General features: G+C 36.8%; 1 protein-coding gene across 2 annotated transcripts in view; it reads right to left on the bottom strand.

Moving 5' to 3' along the window:
- The window catches only part of Ncam2 (neural cell adhesion molecule 2), a 494,596-nt gene that overhangs the window by 233,643 nt on the left and 242,871 nt on the right, over nucleotides 1-18,082 (bottom strand). For both annotated transcript variants that reach the window (NM_203409.2, XM_087575939.1), the window contains 3 exon segments: nucleotides 2,237-2,380; nucleotides 4,952-5,158; nucleotides 8,227-8,301. In NM_203409.2, the coding sequence (NP_981954.2) occupies nucleotides 2,237-2,380; nucleotides 4,952-5,158; nucleotides 8,227-8,301 (426 nt within the window).

Below are 18,082 nucleotides of genomic sequence, written 5' to 3'. Positions count from 1 at the left end.
ATTATGTAAATAATGATCTCATGCCCCTATTTCTACTTTATTAATATATATATATAATCTTTGTTTCTACTGTTAATGACATATATATATATATATATATATATAGTCATTGCCTTAAAATTTCATCTTGCAAAGTAAATATATGAAGTCTCATTCATTATGGATCCATATATAGCATTGACTGCCAAGTGCTATATATGACAAAAAATGTCAACTTTAGACTACTGTGCTATTTAGGATATTTTATTTACTAAAGTAGATGTACTCTTTATTAACTTTGAATGTATGCTTCAAATAGAATTTTTACTATTACAGAGTACCAAGTTCCTACAACATTTTTTGTCTAGATTCTACTTTTTGCTCTGGTCCACGTTTGATTTTTTCTACCTTCTGGTGTGTTGTTCATAAGCTACAGAAACTGCTTGAAATGGATATATCGATCCATTGTCAATTGATAGGCAATTTCATTGAACAGCCCAGGACCTAGAAAAGCACTCAAGCACTTCAAGACCAAGGGCAGAAATAGTACCCAAAGGGAATTCCAGATTCACACCTTCCAGTGTGGGATTCTGGGAAACACTGCCAGCCACACCACAGTGTTGTCAACTATTCACCACTGCACTTCTCACAGTCTGGGTTCTAAAGCTTCTTTTGCAGTCATATTTTAAAAGCATTGCTCCTTTTAAATGTGGTTAGGGCTCAAAAACATGTAGGCAAATGTGTACTCCAATATTGGATAATAAGAGAGTGTAGACAATGCCAATAATTTTTTTAAAGAAACTTCTGTTCCTTTCAGATTGAGAGGAGCAATGCTGAAAATGCTTCACATTAACTCCTCATATAATTTACTAAAGCTTTGAGGATGTTTACATGTCAACACAAATGTGATTAAATCTTACATTTTATGGAATTAGAACATTGAAACGAGAGTTTAGCCTTATCTGACAAATAATGAGCTTATGCCTGGAAAGTTATCTTAAAATAAACAACTGACCATGAACCATAATTACTACTCATTACCTCTATATACTTAAAACTGGACATTCTACGTTTTATCCTTTGTGCTGTGGAAATCCCATCTCTTCAAACCACATAATAGAATCATATAACATGGAAAATACTTTTAAAAGATTCAATTATTTTGGTCCTGTATGTAATGCAGATGCATTGAAAAATGTACCAAATTGAAAATGTCCCTGTGCAAAATAGTAAGGCAGCATAATGTAAGCAAATTATGCTTTCAATTTCAAACATCATATTCTGAATTCTGTACCTCAGTCTGAATCAAAATCACGATGGCATCTTAAACAAATATTCTCTTCCGTATACTATCTAAACTTATCTTTCCTTAATATTTTGAACATACTGATATCTTTGAGAGAGCATCCATAGATTATACGGCAGATTTCATGCTGAAGTTCTATTTTATTTGTATGTAATGTTCTCATGGTATCACATTGGGATTTTAATAATTAGAATCTGTATGTCCCAATGTCCACTACTGTACTTGCTTTGCACTTTTTAACAGTGTCTTGATTTCCTGAAGGCCATTGCACATTCGTCAACGGTAGTGTTTACACGGTAGTTTTGCCTTTCTATATTAGATCACTTACAGACGCTGCTGCCAAGTCTGCCACAGACGACATACAACTTTAGAAAATGGCTGCCTTGGCTTGCCTGCGTGTTTGCATACTTCCCTCTCTTTGCTTTCTCTGTTTTGTTTGTTTTTAATTTGTTTTTGTTTACATGTAGCCACATTTTTCAGGTCGGCTTTGGAAGTATTTGAAGCTAAGGTGACCTTCAAGCCCTGATTATTCTGCATCTATCGTCCAGGTGTTAAGATTACAGGCACGTGTCCTTAAGCCAAGCCTTATGACTCTCTCTTGCTATGTTATTAAAACCAATAAGGAACCAGAATTTGACCCAAAGACCAGATTTCAGCAAAACCTGTTCCTAAATCTTAGGCCTCAGTAATGGTTGAATCTTAAAGTGAAATTTGTATCATCTTGTGTTGTTGTCTGCATATTTGTTTCTTAGAATCAGATTCCTGATATGTCCCCAGACTGTCTTAAAAATCGCAACCCTCTTGGGTCATCTTTCTGAGTGCTGGGCACACTGGCATGTACCATGACGGACACCTTTTTTTTTTCTTTTACTACAGCACAGAACCTCCATAGTTGTAGAAACTAGAAGTATTTTTAGAACATATAACTTAGAGAGTTACCAAAATACTAACTGTCGGGGATGGTGGTGACTTCCTCATTGTGATACAGCCAGCTGACCGCAGGGGCGGGGGAACTGCTCACTCTGCAAACCACTTCTGCATCCTCCCCTTGCTTGAACTCTTGAGGGGACAGCACTTCTCTGAAGGTGAGTTTTTCTGTATCAAGAAAATAAAACCACTGGTAAAAGATTCACGGCTTACTGAACTCGACACACTGTCATCTACGGTTATTGGTATAAGAGCATCTAGATATATAAGAACATTATAAAGAGTGATTTGGGGTCCTTGCCAATATGTACCAAGCACAAAGTTTTGCCTGTATTCTCTTAAGCATTCTTTTTTTTGAAAAATAGCATAAATAAAATATGTTTATTTAATACAGTATCTTGGAATCTGAAATCTCAACCTTGAGCTACCCCAATAATTGTTTTTGGGCACCCAAGTAGGGAGAAGAGTTCCTACTTGGCTTAGCATCAAAACAGGAAGGCAAGAGTCTAGAAATTCCATTATTCCATCTGAAAACATAGTCCCCAGTCTAAGTCTTCAACCCCACATACACTTCACACTGAAGTTTTCCATCATGACCACCTGGGGAACAACTGGCATCTGAACCATAGCAAGAGCATTGAGTGTCAAAAATATTCTAATTTTAGCACAGTGGAGATGGTAGTTGAAAACAAAAGTGGCTCCCAAATTTGTCTTTGCTCTTATATCATGGCTTATGGTATGTGGTCACAAAAAAAGTCATGTATGTATGTGCGGCACAAGAATGGACGTGAAATCATGGAGCAGAACAGAGGGGCTAGAGCATGAGGGGATGGAGAGTGAATGGTTTGAGAGTATGAGTGTGGTGGAAAAGTGTCTGGCACACGTGTATCCTTTTGTCTAAGGGGCACTGTATAACAGTGTCATGCATAGTATGCACACACGGTGAAAACTAAGACATTCTTGATTGTGACATTTGCTATCCTGAAATTTAACTTCCCATTTCAACTCTGAATTCTCTAAAGCCCCCTCACTATTTTCCATGAAATTGAATTACATGTTTATGTAACAACTATAAATTGATATTATTTATAGTATAAGACAGAATAATATTGATTATACATCAATAAGTATCTTGGCTTAATGAATCAGTATATATATATATATATATATATATATATATATATATATATATGTGTGTGTGTGTGTGTGTGTGTGTGTGTGTGTGTGTGTTTATATGTATATATTTGCTTTAGATCCTAGTATCACTGTTCACACTACTCCCAGTACCCCCTCATACAGATCTTCCCCCCATTTTACCCACCCACAAAACCTTTGACTCAAAATGTATCTTGCCCATAACATGTGAAAGGACAAAGATAGATCAGAGAATGAAGGAATGTCCAACTAATGACTGGCCCAAAGTGAGACCCATCCCATGGGTAAGCAACAATCCTGACACTACTAATGGTACTTCTTCATGTGTGCAGACAGGAGTCTAGCACAACTGTCCTCTGAGAGGCTCCACCCAACAGCCAAAGCAGAGACGCAGAAACATAGCCAAACTTCAGATGGGGCTGGGAGAGTCTTATGTAAGGGTTAGGGGAATTATTGAGGCACCCAAAGAGGACAGGGAATCCATACGAAGACCAATAGAGTAACTAACCTGGACCCTGGGGGCTCCCAAAGAATGAACCACCAACCAAAGTCCATAGGGCTGGACCTATGTCCTCCATACTTATGTATCAGATGACAAGCTTGATCTTCATGCTCGTCTCACGACGACTCCGGACTGTCCCTGAATCTGTGCCCTACTTGTGGATCCAGTCTCCCTAACTCAGCAACCTTATCTGGCCTCAGAGACAGGGAATGCAATTAGTCCTGCACTCATTTGCTATGCAATATATGTGTGTGGGGAGGTATGGTGCAGAGGACAGGGAGAACGGTGATACTCAGAGAGGGTGATACTCCCCCACTTCTCAGAGCAGAGGGGGAGGCGGAAATAAAGTAGATATAGGAGGTGGATGGAGTGAAGAAACTGGGATACAGAGAGGTTGGGGAGGGTACCAAGGCTGCGAAGTTGTGGGTTTGGGGTGTTTATCAGGTGTAGGGAGATCAAGGGAGAGAGAATAGAAATTGTTGGGAGACCAATTTCTAGGGCATTCTAGAGACCTCTGATGAGGGCCGGCTCCACCGTGTCTAAGGGAGCAACTCTAGCTGAGAATCCTATTAGTGGGGAATATGGATCCCGAAGTGGCCACAACAAAGATTTTTTTTCCCACAAAAAAACATGAAATGTTTTGGGAGCAAAACTAATTTATTTACTAATAGTAAATAAATAACAAAGGATTTTATCCATCATTTAAAAGGTAATAGAAACTGTTTTTTAATATTATAGCTATAAATTATCAACTACTTTCCTTTTAAATTCTAGGACCAACCACAATAGAAAAGGTGATATCTTTTCTAGAAAATATTAATGTGACAGGGATAGAAGAGGCCAAAGATGAAGACCTTCCATGGGGAAAGTTTACGTTTGTTTTTAATATATCTTAACTTTACAGCAATAAAAATCAAAATTATAGAGAGCAAGACATGTCTGAGATAAACATACAGACTTCAAGCCCCTTCAAATTTATTACACAGTGGCAGATTTTTACTATGAAGCATATTTTAATGTTTTTGAATCCTTTGTAATGAAACTGCTGCTTCAATGACCTAAAACACAAACGCACAACTTACGGTAAATTTCCAAAACTACTGTAGCTTCCTGCGTCTGCCCTTTGGCATCTGTCGCTTGACAGCGATATATTCCTGCATCTTCTATGTTGGCGTTGTAGATGGTTAGTCGAGACCTGACGCCCTCCTTCTGTAGCATAACCCTCTGCGTTGAAATGATCTTCTCTCCTTGAGGGTTGTACCAGTCTATACTCTCAGGCTCGCCAATTGCTGCAGAGCGGAAAACAAATGTTTGAACATCAATTTCGGGTGTTTGTTTTCACAGTGTCATTTACTATTATGTAACCAATTTTACCATTTCAGAAAAATGAGTGTAAATAGAAGGCTGGAAATCTGAAACTTTGTACGAAACTGAAAGTAAACACAAATGTTAAGACAAATGTTCGTCTTTGTTTAAGCAACATTAAGGACTCCGTCTGGCCCATGAAAGCGTGCTTCAGACATTTCATTTGAATATATGACTAGAAATTAAGCTGTGAGAGCTGAAACATAACAGTCGTAATACATGTGCTCTTATTGCACAAAATATTAAAAATACCTCAGGCAGAAGCAACCCAAGTGATAGATATTGCTAAAGAGAAAAAAATGCTAAGATGATTTCATAGGTTCGGTCCTCATCGCTAAGGTCCAGAGGTACCAGTGGTATTAGCACAAATACAGCACTGTTTACAGACATGTAAGTATCGTATAAAGCAATTTTTGGCCACTGATATTTCTGAATTTTGAGCTAATTTTCCAAATTGTTCAAGTTGTGCATAAAAGGCTAATTTCCATAAAGTCCTAATGTGTTTTCCCAACTGAAATGAGTTATTTTGTCGTATTAACCTAAAATTATTAACTATTTAATCATGTAACAATTAGGATGCATACAAATGACACTTATGCCGCTCAGCAACTCCAGCCAAATGATCGCAGTGTAAACATTAATTTAATGTTTCAGAATCTAGGTCATTAACCACTTTATAAAAACTAAGGCTTCCTGCATTTGCTTTCATTTAAAAACAAGGATTTCATCTAATTCTTGAAGAGACTATTTGAGAACATAAAGTGCATTCCTTCAAAAGGAGGGGGAAACACATGAAGACAACAACTGTGAAGAAAGCTATTCCTTCTTATCTTATTGATATTAAACTATTAATAAATATCTTTCTCTGCAAAATAGTGTAGATGGATCCAAGGAATGAACAAAAGAGATAACATAAGTGAACATTTAGCTCAATTTGGAACAAATCAAAACCTTTCTAAATGTAATGTTGTAGGAAACATTTTAGACATTTAACTTTTTAATATGTGATGGGGAAATTTCATACCACAGAGAGATTGCAGGGTTTTGGTGTAACAATCATATTTCTCTTTCCTTTATAGTATCAACTAACTAATATTTTCCATTAAAATGCTTCATATGATATCCAAACATGTCTACTACTAGATGCATTATGCAAATCATCAAAATTATTACGTTTGTGAAAGCATAGTTAAAACATTTTCGGAATATGAAATACTCTTAAATGAATAACAGGGTAGGTTAGCTGGCATTTTAAAGTGTACTTGTAGAGTTTCAGATAGCTGTATTTTAAGTACTGAATTTAAAGGTTTTGAACATATTGATCATTAATATTAAGAACGGCAGTGAAAATTCTGAATTTCATTCTTTCTAGCACTACTCTATCTGCCCTTCAGAAACTCAATATATCACTATTATATGTATATATATCAAATGGAGTATTTTCAAAATGTTGATATGTCCATTTCTATTTTTGTATCTGAGTCAATCCTATACTAAAATATATAATCAAATTGAACTAACACACAAAATATTTTTTCTTTTTTGTCATAATTTTAAACTTCACTTATGATGAAATTCTGTAAAAGTATAAACTTGAAATATTTTTGCATATTAGTTTGTGTATAGTTAGAGCATATGTGAAGTTTAGGAATAGTAACCTACATTCTTGGGTAGAACTTCCTTCATTTTTGATCCACTTTCATCATACAAAATGCAAGTTATTATATGCACCACTTCAGATACATGGAGAAGAAGACATTAAAAATTGTTTTTTATCATTTTCTAACCAAAAGAACCAATATTCAATGTCCCTATTTTCTGAAATGATTTAGGAATATTAGTACAGAAATGCTTTTTCTGTTGGTACTTATCATATCAACTAAGCCATGACATCCTCAACTTTTTCATTCTGTTGTGCGATCCTGGAGACTTAAATCAGGGCTTTGAATATATTACGGAAGCACCATACCCATAACCTATATTACAAATCTGCTAAACAAATCTGTCTTATACATGTCATGGATACTTATGGTAAGCCAAATTTACACTATTTTACTATAATCAGAAAGAGACACAATTTAAAAATAGCTTCCAGAGTTATTTTAGCACTGAATGAATAATTTGAATTTTTATATATAAAAGCTTATGTTGGGGCTGGTGATATGATTAAGTGGTTAGAAGCACTGACTGTTTTTACAGAGGTCCCTGAGTTCAATTCCCAGCAACCTCATGGGGGCTCACAACCATCTGTAATAAGATCTGATCCCCTCTTCTGTCATGTGGATATACAGACAGACAGAGCACTCATACATAAGTAAATAAAAGTTTTTAAAAATGCTTATGTTCATGAACGTGGATATGATTAATATGAGTATATATATACATATATATATAATAGGTTCATTTGAGATTTCTATAATATAGTGAAATAAAGCTTTCATATCAAGTAAATCAGGGCTCTCTGAAAAATTTAGCATTCTAATTAAATGGAAGAGAGATCAAATAATTATCTACCAATCTTGTGTTTAATTAACACAAATTTTACAAAAATATTTCTAAACTCAGTACATTATTTAATTACAATGTGTGAATCAAACACATATATCTTCTTTTGTCATTTACCTTTCCTTCAGGTATTGGAATTATGCAGTGCCATATCTGATTTATTTATTACTTATAGACAAGAAGATTCAGTTTGAGAGTTCAAATTAAACCTAGTATGGCTATTTAAATGGAAATAATATTTAAATCAATAGAAAATTTGTATGTACAGATTTTATTTTACAATGTAATATTATAAAATATTAGCTACTTTGATAGTCAAATAATAATAATACATTTTATATGCTAATATTTAATCATTGTCATCATTTCCCAATCATATAATGAATGTTAAGATGTTATTGTTATTGACATCCGTTTTAACTACATAAATTTATCCAATATTCTTTGTAAACGTTACAAGCACAGGGCATATTATCTAAGTACATACCTGTACATGTGAAGAATTTAGATTCACCCACACTAAGCTCTACTTTGCTAAGTGAAATTGTCACTTGAAGAAGAGCTGAAAAACAATATTTGAGTAACCGTTAATCCGGGCTTTAAGTGTAGATACTACTAATTATTATATAAATCACTCAAGACAAACATAAATCACTGTTGTCAACTTTTCATTATTCACTCTGGAAAAATGTAAATTTTATAACTACATTCTAGCAATGTTATATGTTACAGTAGTTTGCAATTAGTACCAGTCTATACATAGCATCTACTTACATTTGTTCATTAAATTTTTATTAGCCTTATAATGTAACGAACTCATACTTAGCTATCCCCTAACAATAACATAGATCTTACTTGTATAGCCATATTGTGCAATATATAAAGGAAAGTTCCACCCACCAGTCAGACTTTTGATGAAATCATATCCTAGATCATTATAACAAAATATGTAAATAAGATATTTTGACTTATTAAAACCTTGTAAAGGGAGGCAAACACAGGAAATGACACCTCACAAAGGGTAAGTGTATGAACAGAAATACTCATAAGTACCACTAATATTAGATGAGGCAATGGCCAAGTGTTTAATATCTTTTATTTTTTCCTCCATCCATCTTTATTAACTTGGGTATTTCTTATTTACATTTCAATTGTTATTCCCTTCCCTAGTTTCCAGACCAACATCCCCCTAACCCCTCCTCCTCCCCTTCTATATGATTGTTCCCCTCCCCATCCTCCCTCCATTACCGCCCTCCCCCCAACAATCATGTTCACTGGTGGTTCAGTCTTGGCAGGACCAAGGGCTTTTTTTAATATCTTAAAATACTTGTCTGCAGGCTTGAAACTAAAAGAGTGGAAATTTAAAATTTTAGAATATCACCAAAATGTTACTCTCATAAAAAATTGCCATACTTATATCTAATGATGTTAAAGACTACATAGCAAAATCATTCATGAAATCCTGTCCCAATAATCTCCTTTTCTCAGAAATAGATAAGTAAGCATTCAATAAGGTTACACAAGTGCAAGGAATAAATAGAGAACCTATTGAATTCTGTGCTGGGACTTAGGAGATTAGAGTTTACAAAAGCTCTTTCTACTGGGCACAGCCCGCAGGAACTTAGGGCCCAAGTTAGTATTGTGTACATTGGTGGTACCAAAACCACATAGCATGAAACCAGAGTACTATCCACTCTACATGCCTGAAGGTAATAGAAACAATCCATACTTCAAGAACAGCAGCAACAAGTAGACTTGCCTCATCTGAACATGTTACTTACATCCATAAGGGTTCTTCACATTAAGGCTCATGGTATGAATTAGATCTGCACTCTCAGGAAAAAATCCCAAAGAAGAGAGTAGGTAAACTAGAATGGCAAGAATGGCTAAATCAGCTGCCTACATGAAACAGAAGACACCCAATGGAGACCAAATGCTCTACAGTTCTCTCTGGGGTGCAACCCCTGCCAAAGATATGGCTGCTTAAGTGTGGAAAACTGCGGGCAGGAGATAGAGTCTAGGAGGAATGTCCTCCGGGGCAAAACAGGACACAAAGGTAAAGGAGAGCCAAAAACGTCCTCAGAGAAGGGGTCACATACACTGTAGATCACACTCTGCCTTCAGTGCTGTTTCTAACCATTAGGTAAACAATGAATGAACAGCAATGGGAAAATAGAAAAAAAAAAAACACTCATTCTTGAAGTGAAGCTAGACTCTTGCAATTCTGCCCACCACTACCCGCCTTACCAGGTCCCTGGGTTATCTACAGCTCTTATGGTTTTAGCACATAAGTAAGAAAAGTGTATGGTATGTAATATGGGAGACAGTGGTGTTATGCAAATGGCTTACGAAGAGCCAACACCCCTAGGAATCTGCCCTTTTGAGCTCAGACCTTTTCTTCCTGTCTAGCCCACTTCCTTTCCTGTGAGTAACTCTCTTCCTCTTAATAAACTGTCTCTATTTCTATCTGTATCCATGAGTTAACTGGTCTGATTCTTTGTTCAAAAGAAAAACAAGAGCCCAGGAGCTATCCGCAGGTGTTCTGTGATTCACGCTGGGAACAACTGGTGATCTGCCAGTCAGAAGGTACAATTGGTTTGCGTCCATAATCTCTGAAGTTTAACAATGGAAGATGAAGTGCTTTCAGCCTTCTCTCCGTCCCACAAAAGGAGCAAAGGAGCTGACAGCACCGCACTATTTCTCCTTGCCTTCCTCTGTCTTTTTCACAGTCCACAAAACCCTCTGAAATTGTGGCCTAGCTATTGTGGAAGGCCTCAGGATAACAGGATGGTAAGCAACAGCTACAAACCTCCTGAAAGAAAATAAATAAAATGGCAGGTCCAAACTTCGGTCAGGGAAAGACAAGCCCTAGAGTGTGCTTCTTTGCTGAAGCTACACTCAGTGTAGTATAAGGCTTGCTATGGGTGATTTTGGTAAGAAAAAGACCTGCAATTAGTCAGATCTTGAGGACTCAGATTGGAAGAGAATGTTCTTTACAGTTGAATTTGTACTCCCCCCTCCCACTAGAATTAACATAAAAACACTTTAATCTTTTTTTTTTTTACTTTCAGCTATGATGCATGGTCAAACATTGCAACTAGTTTTATCCTGAGGTTATACACACACACACACACACACACACACACACACACACATATATACATACATACATACATACATACATACATACATTCATGCATCCTCAAAACAAGCTCTGTGGGATTATTAGTTAAAGTATGTGATACCGTATCCAGGCCTATTTCATAAAAACTCAAGAGAAATAACTTGAAATGCCTTCTAAATCAGGCCTTCGTGTCTGTCCACAAAGATAAACAGCTGCTGTAGATAAAATCACATAGAACACCTTTAGACAAACAAACACTAGGAAATGAAACTTTACTAAAATATTTCCTCTTCTTCAAGAAAGCCCTGCCTCTCTCCATGTTCTCAAATCCACCCAGGATATCAGAAATAAGAAAACACAGACCTAAGGTTCATATGAGGGACAGAGCTCCGTGACAGCCATCTATGACTGTTCTTAGAGCACTATGGGTTAGGCTTATGAAGGCGCACTTGAAATTAATTAGATTCCACATCTTCCTTTGAATCACAGCAATGTACGAAGAATCAAAGAAGTGTCTTTGATGAGCCATTCTGACTTGCTGTTATCTTTCAGATCTCAACCTTGGCTTATGGTATTAAATGGGAGGCCCATATTAACTCCTGACCATGTGCAATGCTTTATACAAAAAGAAAAATCAAAAGAAAAAGCAAGGAAGAAAGATAGGAGAGAGAGAAAGAAAGGAAAAAGAAAGGAAGGAAGAAAGAAAGGAAGAAAGGAAAGTAAGAAGGAAGGAAGGAAGGAAGGAAGGAAGGAAGGAAGAAAGAAAGAAAGAAGACAAAATTTAAAAGCATGCTGATAAATGATTGGTTTATGGACCTGATGACCATCTGCCAATATCAAGGTCCTCTTATATCAACAATGCACTTTGAGATTGTAATACTACAACAGGGCCTCAGTAATGCGGGATGAGGATAGAAACAAATTTATGTTAAGGAACCCCTTAGTAAGTTGTTTAAAGGGTTTCCTCAAAGAAAAGAGGGACATCCTTTCCTAATTCACAACAGGCTAATGAGGGCTTTCAGGAAATTCACCAATTTAAATCCTTCATCCCCATCCTCCACCTCCAAAAAAAAGTTTTCTTAGTCAAAGTTTCATTCTGTGGAAGATGTAAAAGGGACAGATGAGTCCTAGGAACTCAATGATTTAGTCATTTGACATTGTCATATTGGTTATCAATAACTAAGATCTGAGGTAAGAAAATCACAAACACAAACAGTATAACTGCAAAATTTGTGGCTACAGCTTTAGAAACACACTAATGAAAGGCCTTCCCACCATGGAATTTTACTGATTATTCTCAGGGACCAAAATGGAAATCCCAGATTTGCTTCCAAAAGTGTATTTCCTGGACCATCCCACATATTCCAATGGACTAAATGCCTTCTATGGCCATGTGTGATAGGTAAATACCAAGAGAGCTTGCAGAAAAGACAGTGTCTCCATGCCCAGATAAGAAAGAGGAAACTGAACACATCCTGTTAATAAGAGTAGAAGATAGAAAGGCCAAACCATACTCACAGATCTTTTAAGAGGTGTTCATGTTTCCTCCTAAGATAAGCAGACATGAAAACATTGTTCTTGGTTAAAATAAGTGTGTCATACGTGCTCATAATGACTCTCATGTCACAATGTGACACTCTATGCATAAATGAACATGCAACAAAACTCAGTCTTTAGAAATCGTCAAAATGTTGGAATAATAAACGTGTGACCATTTAATTAATTTCACTTTTATATTTTTGTGCACAGTATTACATTTATCTTTAGTGTGCAATTTAAAGCTTAAGTGCATTCGTGTGAATTTTTCTCCCCCCTCTCCCTCCCTGTATGTGTGTCTATGTCTGTGTGTGTGTGTCTATGTGTGTATGTATGTTTGTATATGTATGTGTGCATGCGTGTGTGTGTGTGTGCGTGAGTGTGTGTGTGTGCGTCTGTGTGTATGTATTTGTGCATTGTGCTTATAGCAAAATGACTACTGAAAGAATAATTTTATATTTCATTTTTAATAAATTGTTTTTATTATTCACTTTATATCCCAAACTATCCTCCTCCCAGTTACCCCTCCCACAATCCTTCCTCCATCCCCCAACCCTCCATCCCCTTCTCCTCTTAGACAGCGGAAGCTCCCCCAGTTATCCCTCTATCTAATCTCTGCTTGGCTCGACACATCCTCACCCACTGAGACCAGACAAGGAAGCCCAGCTGCAAGAACGTATCCACAGACAAGCAACAGCTTTTGGGATAGGCCCTGTTCCAGTTGTCTGGGACACACATAAAGACCAAGTTGCACATCTGCTTCGTATGTGTGGGGAGCCTAGGTCCCACCTGTGTGTGCCCTTTGGTTGGTGGCACAGTGTCTGAGAGCACTCAAGTGTCCCGGCTAGTTGACTCAATTGCTCTTTCTGTGGAGTTCCTATTCACTTTGGGGCCCTCAATCCTTCTCCCAACTCTTCCATTGGCGTCCGTGAGCTCCATCCAGTGTTTGGTTGTGGGTCTCTGTGTCTGTCTGAATCAGCTGCTGGGTGGAACCTCTCAGAAGACAGACATGCTGACCCTTGTCTGGTATATTGTTCGACCAGAGTCCTTTCAGTAAAAGTTTTTCTGTCATGATATCAAGAAGAGCCTGCTGCACCCTGGGTCATAGAGCCTCCACAGGACCAAGGGCCTCTCCTCCCATTGAGGCCAGATAAGGCCATCCTCTGCTACATATCCAGGTGGAGCCATGGGTCCCTCCATGTGTAATCTTTGGTTGGTGTTTTACTCCCTAGGAGCTTTGGGTGTCTGGTTGGTTGGCATTATTGTTTTCCTATGAGGTTGCAAACCATTTCAGCTACTTCAGTCCTTGCTCTCCTCCACTGGGGTCTCCATGGTCAGTCCTATGTTTGGCTGTGTGCAACTGCATCTGTATTGGCAGAGACTCTCACGGTACACCTACGCCAGGCTCCTGTCAGCAAGTGCTTCTTGGTATCAGTAAATGCATAATTTTTAATAAACTTCAGCGTTCTTTATCTCTGAGTAAACTTTCTCTGTATATATTTCAAAGAAATTTATGGCAAATTTTAGGTTAAAATCATGTTAAAAATTTAAGACTAGAGTTATATATCCCTTTTATTTAAAAGGGGTGCTGTGTGTGTGTATATGTGCGTGTATTCATCTATGGATAGAAGAATACTATTAAATGTCATTTTATGTTCCTTTAGCAGAACAATATTTGGTTTCCCCATAGGCCCATGGCCTATCTAGCCTCAGGGTTTTGGATATCTGTGAAGTCTAAGTCAATGGTTTCTTCTCATGGAATGTCCATTCAGATAGTGAGTGGCTATTTCCACAACATATGTGCCACTATTGTACCAATGTATCATATAGGCAGATCATTTTGTAGATCAGAAGTTTTGTGGTTGGGTTGGCGATTACCTTTCACCTTTCATCCATCAGCACTGTATCTTCCATTACTATAAAAATCAGTCGGTAGTTTGTAGTCAGTAATCTATAGTCAGTACTCAGTAGTCAGTAGATGTGAAGGCTGTAGTTGGGCACCAGCTCAACTTCTCTTTGCTATAGTGAGATCCATTAATGTTTTATTTAGCAATATTACCTTACCATTAGTTTGTAGAGAGCAGCCAATAGCCACCATGAGCCCAATCTAATTATACATAAACCATTTCTGGCATGTGAATGTTCATGTGGAGCATATTCTGCTCTTAGAAGTTATTATGTGTTGATAATCCTTTGTCTAGAAATTTACCCTCTTCCACTTTAACACGTCCACAGACATTCCCACTGTTGTAGTCTTGTATATGAGGACAATTCTCAGAGACTGTTTCAATGCCTACTTTGTGCTGTGAAAAGGACTCTGGCCCATTCAATGATTCTGTCCACTCTTCTGTTGTTTTTTTCTGAGGTAGAAATGCAGTTTTTTTTTATTAGTCCATGATTCAAACCTTCATGATGAAGCTATACAAGCAGGTTTCTTCTGGATAAGGATGAAAATACCCTTTGAAGCTTATAATCAATTTAAATTTGACTATGCCTTTTATATTAATCTTGTGCAATTTCTTTCTTTCAAGATACAGAACAGTTAAAAATGGAACTTATGATGTACGATTTCTAGCAATCTTCTTCTATGTAAAACTAAAGTCTTCTCTTGAAGAAAGGGATAAAGTAGGGAAAACAATCCTCTGGATCACTTTAGGCAGCAGCTATTCCCTTCAGCATGTAGGAGAGGTTCCAGAAAAAAAGATCATTATCATTAAGCCACCACCAATAATGATGGGAGCCCAGCACTGAAAGGAACCTGTGAACAGAGAGTAAAACAGTGGAAGGAAGACATTAAAATGACATTTGAATGTACTTAGGTTTTATCCGGTGGTAGTGGCTTTAGGTTCTCCTTGAAATCTGTGATTTCACTAGTCCTGAGTGGTTCTCTGCGTTTCCAGTTACAGGTGTGACTTATCTCTTTTCGATTGTCCTTGAGTTTAATTACACAGACAGTTGTTACAGCCTTAGTCTGTGTGCCACTACTGAGTCAACTTGCATACTGTGTCATGGTGCTTGTTGTAGTTCGCAGGCAACAGAGCTGGCAGAAGTTATTCATTCCCTCCTTTGCAATCTTGTACTGTGCATTCTGGTACCATGAATGCTATTCCACAGGGAGAGAGTATTCAATTTTATTCAGGCTCAGGGCTCTTGATTTTATTCATTGTTCACTTATCCCTATACCCAGAGATAAGTGTAATTCCCATGCCTCATAATAAACCATATTTTTGCAACAACCTCTACCATTATAGAAAACTACAATGCATCGGAATATACAGTTGTGGAAACAGTCCCAAGACATAGATCTACAACAAACCTCCTACACCTGAGGTTCAGGGATACTCGTGTAAGAAGGGGAAGAAAGATTATGAATGTCAGAAGAACAGTATGTTTTCTATGTGTTTGTGCCTCAAATAAACACAAGAATTTATAGCTATGAAGTCTCACAAATAGGGCTACCTATACATCACATGAACAACATCTGTACATATAGACATGTTAATACAGAAACAGCCTCAATTTTAGACAAAGAACTACAGAAAACTATGGAATGCTCAGAGCAATCTTTCTCAGGAAAGATCATACCAATTAGTTATTCAATATTAATGTTATTAATATTAAAATAACATTAAACAGTCTGAACAGGTTGATTTTTATATATCTAGAAATATATAACAAATGCTATTATAAAAGAGGTCATCAATTTGAAAGAGAGAAAGGTGTGGTCTTTGGGGAGGTTGAAGGGAGGAAAAGAAAGAGGAAATGATTTAATTACATCATAATCTCTAAATTTTTTAAAAGGATAATTTTTAAAAGACTTAAAAAATGAAGCCACTTGTTAAAAAGTCTTGAATCTCTCCTTTTCATGGCTACAACTTGATGCTTTACCTTGAAGATGACCTAGGGCATTGTATCTAAAGCTAAATGATCCATTCTGGTGTGAGTTAGGAAAGAGGACTAAAAGGCACGAACAGGTTTGTCGTGGATTAGGAGGAGGAACAACTATCATATTGAGAATTAGACTAAAGAAAATTTCTGATACTCATACAAAAAAACCCCATTAACATTGTGCCTATGCTGAGAGAGTTATAAGAAACTCAGTCCACAATTCGTGGATAAATTCACAAGGCAAATTCTAATAAAATGTACAGATAGAAAAGTATTCAGTCTATGACATGGTTACTGATCTGTTAATAAGTATACTTAGGGTCTGATCTGTTAATAAGTATAGAAAGAGAAATCAGGGGAACAGAAAGATGACAAACATAAATTGGTAAAGAAAGCATAGGCTGTCTTAAAATTTTAGAAGAGGTGTGTCCAGATTAACTCTAAACTGCAAAAAGCTATAAAGGCATATTAAGGGGATGACCAAATGGATAGGAGGCTCCAGATAGGAAAAATGAAAGGAATGAGTTTCACTCAGTGAAATTGAGAATTCCATAATAGGCACTCCCTGGTCAACCACAAATAATTAAAGGTTTAAAGACATACAGAAGTAAATAAAAGTAGTGTCCGAGGGATGTTTATGTATTTAGAATTAAGATATTCCCCAGTGGCTGACATAAGAGTTTTGAACAGAATTGAGGCAGTTAAGAACTGGACATGTTATGAATGAACAACAAGCATTTTATACTGTGAGATAGGAGTCACGATTCTATGTAGGTCAGAGGTGAACTTTTATGACATAAGCGTGAAATGATCACCTCTGCTGGAGTGTTTGAGTAACAGGGTCTCCAGCATGGAAGGTTGATGTGGAAGAATGTGTACCTAGAAAGCAGAGCCTTATAGACAAAAGCAAGTTACTCAGTATAGACATTCAGAATCTTGTAGCCTGGCCCTATTTCTCATGTGTGTTCTGTTTCTGAGGAGACACAATGACCAGCTACTCAGATCTCTCCTTGCCAGGTTGCATTGTATCACTTCTAAAACCCTCACATACAACACTATTTTTCTTTCTTAAATACCATCAGACAAGTATTTTACCAAAACAAGACAGAAATACATATGGTAATTGTCATATTTTTTCAAAAATAAATGTAATTGAAACTGTAAAGGAAGAATACTATTATTTAAATATATGATAAATATTTCATTGTTAATATTTTAAAACATATTTCCTTTGCTCCACTTCTTTGCATGATAATGGCTTCCTTTGAACTGCCCTTTATAAGAAGCTTGAATCTAAGGGAATGGAGCAGGTGATCGAGATTCACATTGCTGACCATGGAGCGGGGGAGGGGTGGAAAAAATGTAATGAGCTTAACAAGACTTAGGTATGGATAAAAGTTAAGAGAGAAAGAAGACATTGGGGAAAAAAGTAATACCGTATGTCTGCTCATCTTTCTCTTTCTTTTCTACTTTCAATCTTTGCTTTGAGATCTCATTTTATTCCATGTAAATTATTGACTTTTATCTTTTCTCTGATGGCTATCTTTTAATTGACAATGAATGAAATCTTTTATTACAACATTTCTTTGTACAGGTTGAACCCAGTCTCCATTCCACCAAAATTTGGTCACTGCCTAGTTTTCTAACTTTCTCCATTGTCAGTCAGAAAGAACACTACTAATAACTCTATCTTTTTAATACCGAAGCAAATAAGTTCAATTGTGTTAATTTAAGATATTTAATAGCCCTAAATATGTCTTATAACTCATGGGCTATCAGTCTATTTTCTTTTAGA

This window comes from Rattus norvegicus, chromosome 11 (genome assembly GCF_021556685.1).
Source record: "Rattus norvegicus strain SHRSP/BbbUtx chromosome 11, alternate assembly SHRSP_T2T, whole genome shotgun sequence".
Classification (NCBI taxonomy): domain Eukaryota; kingdom Metazoa; phylum Chordata; class Mammalia; order Rodentia; family Muridae; genus Rattus; species Rattus norvegicus.
The sequence above is the reverse complement of the archived record's forward strand: the minus strand, read 5'-3'. Positions and strand labels throughout refer to the sequence as shown.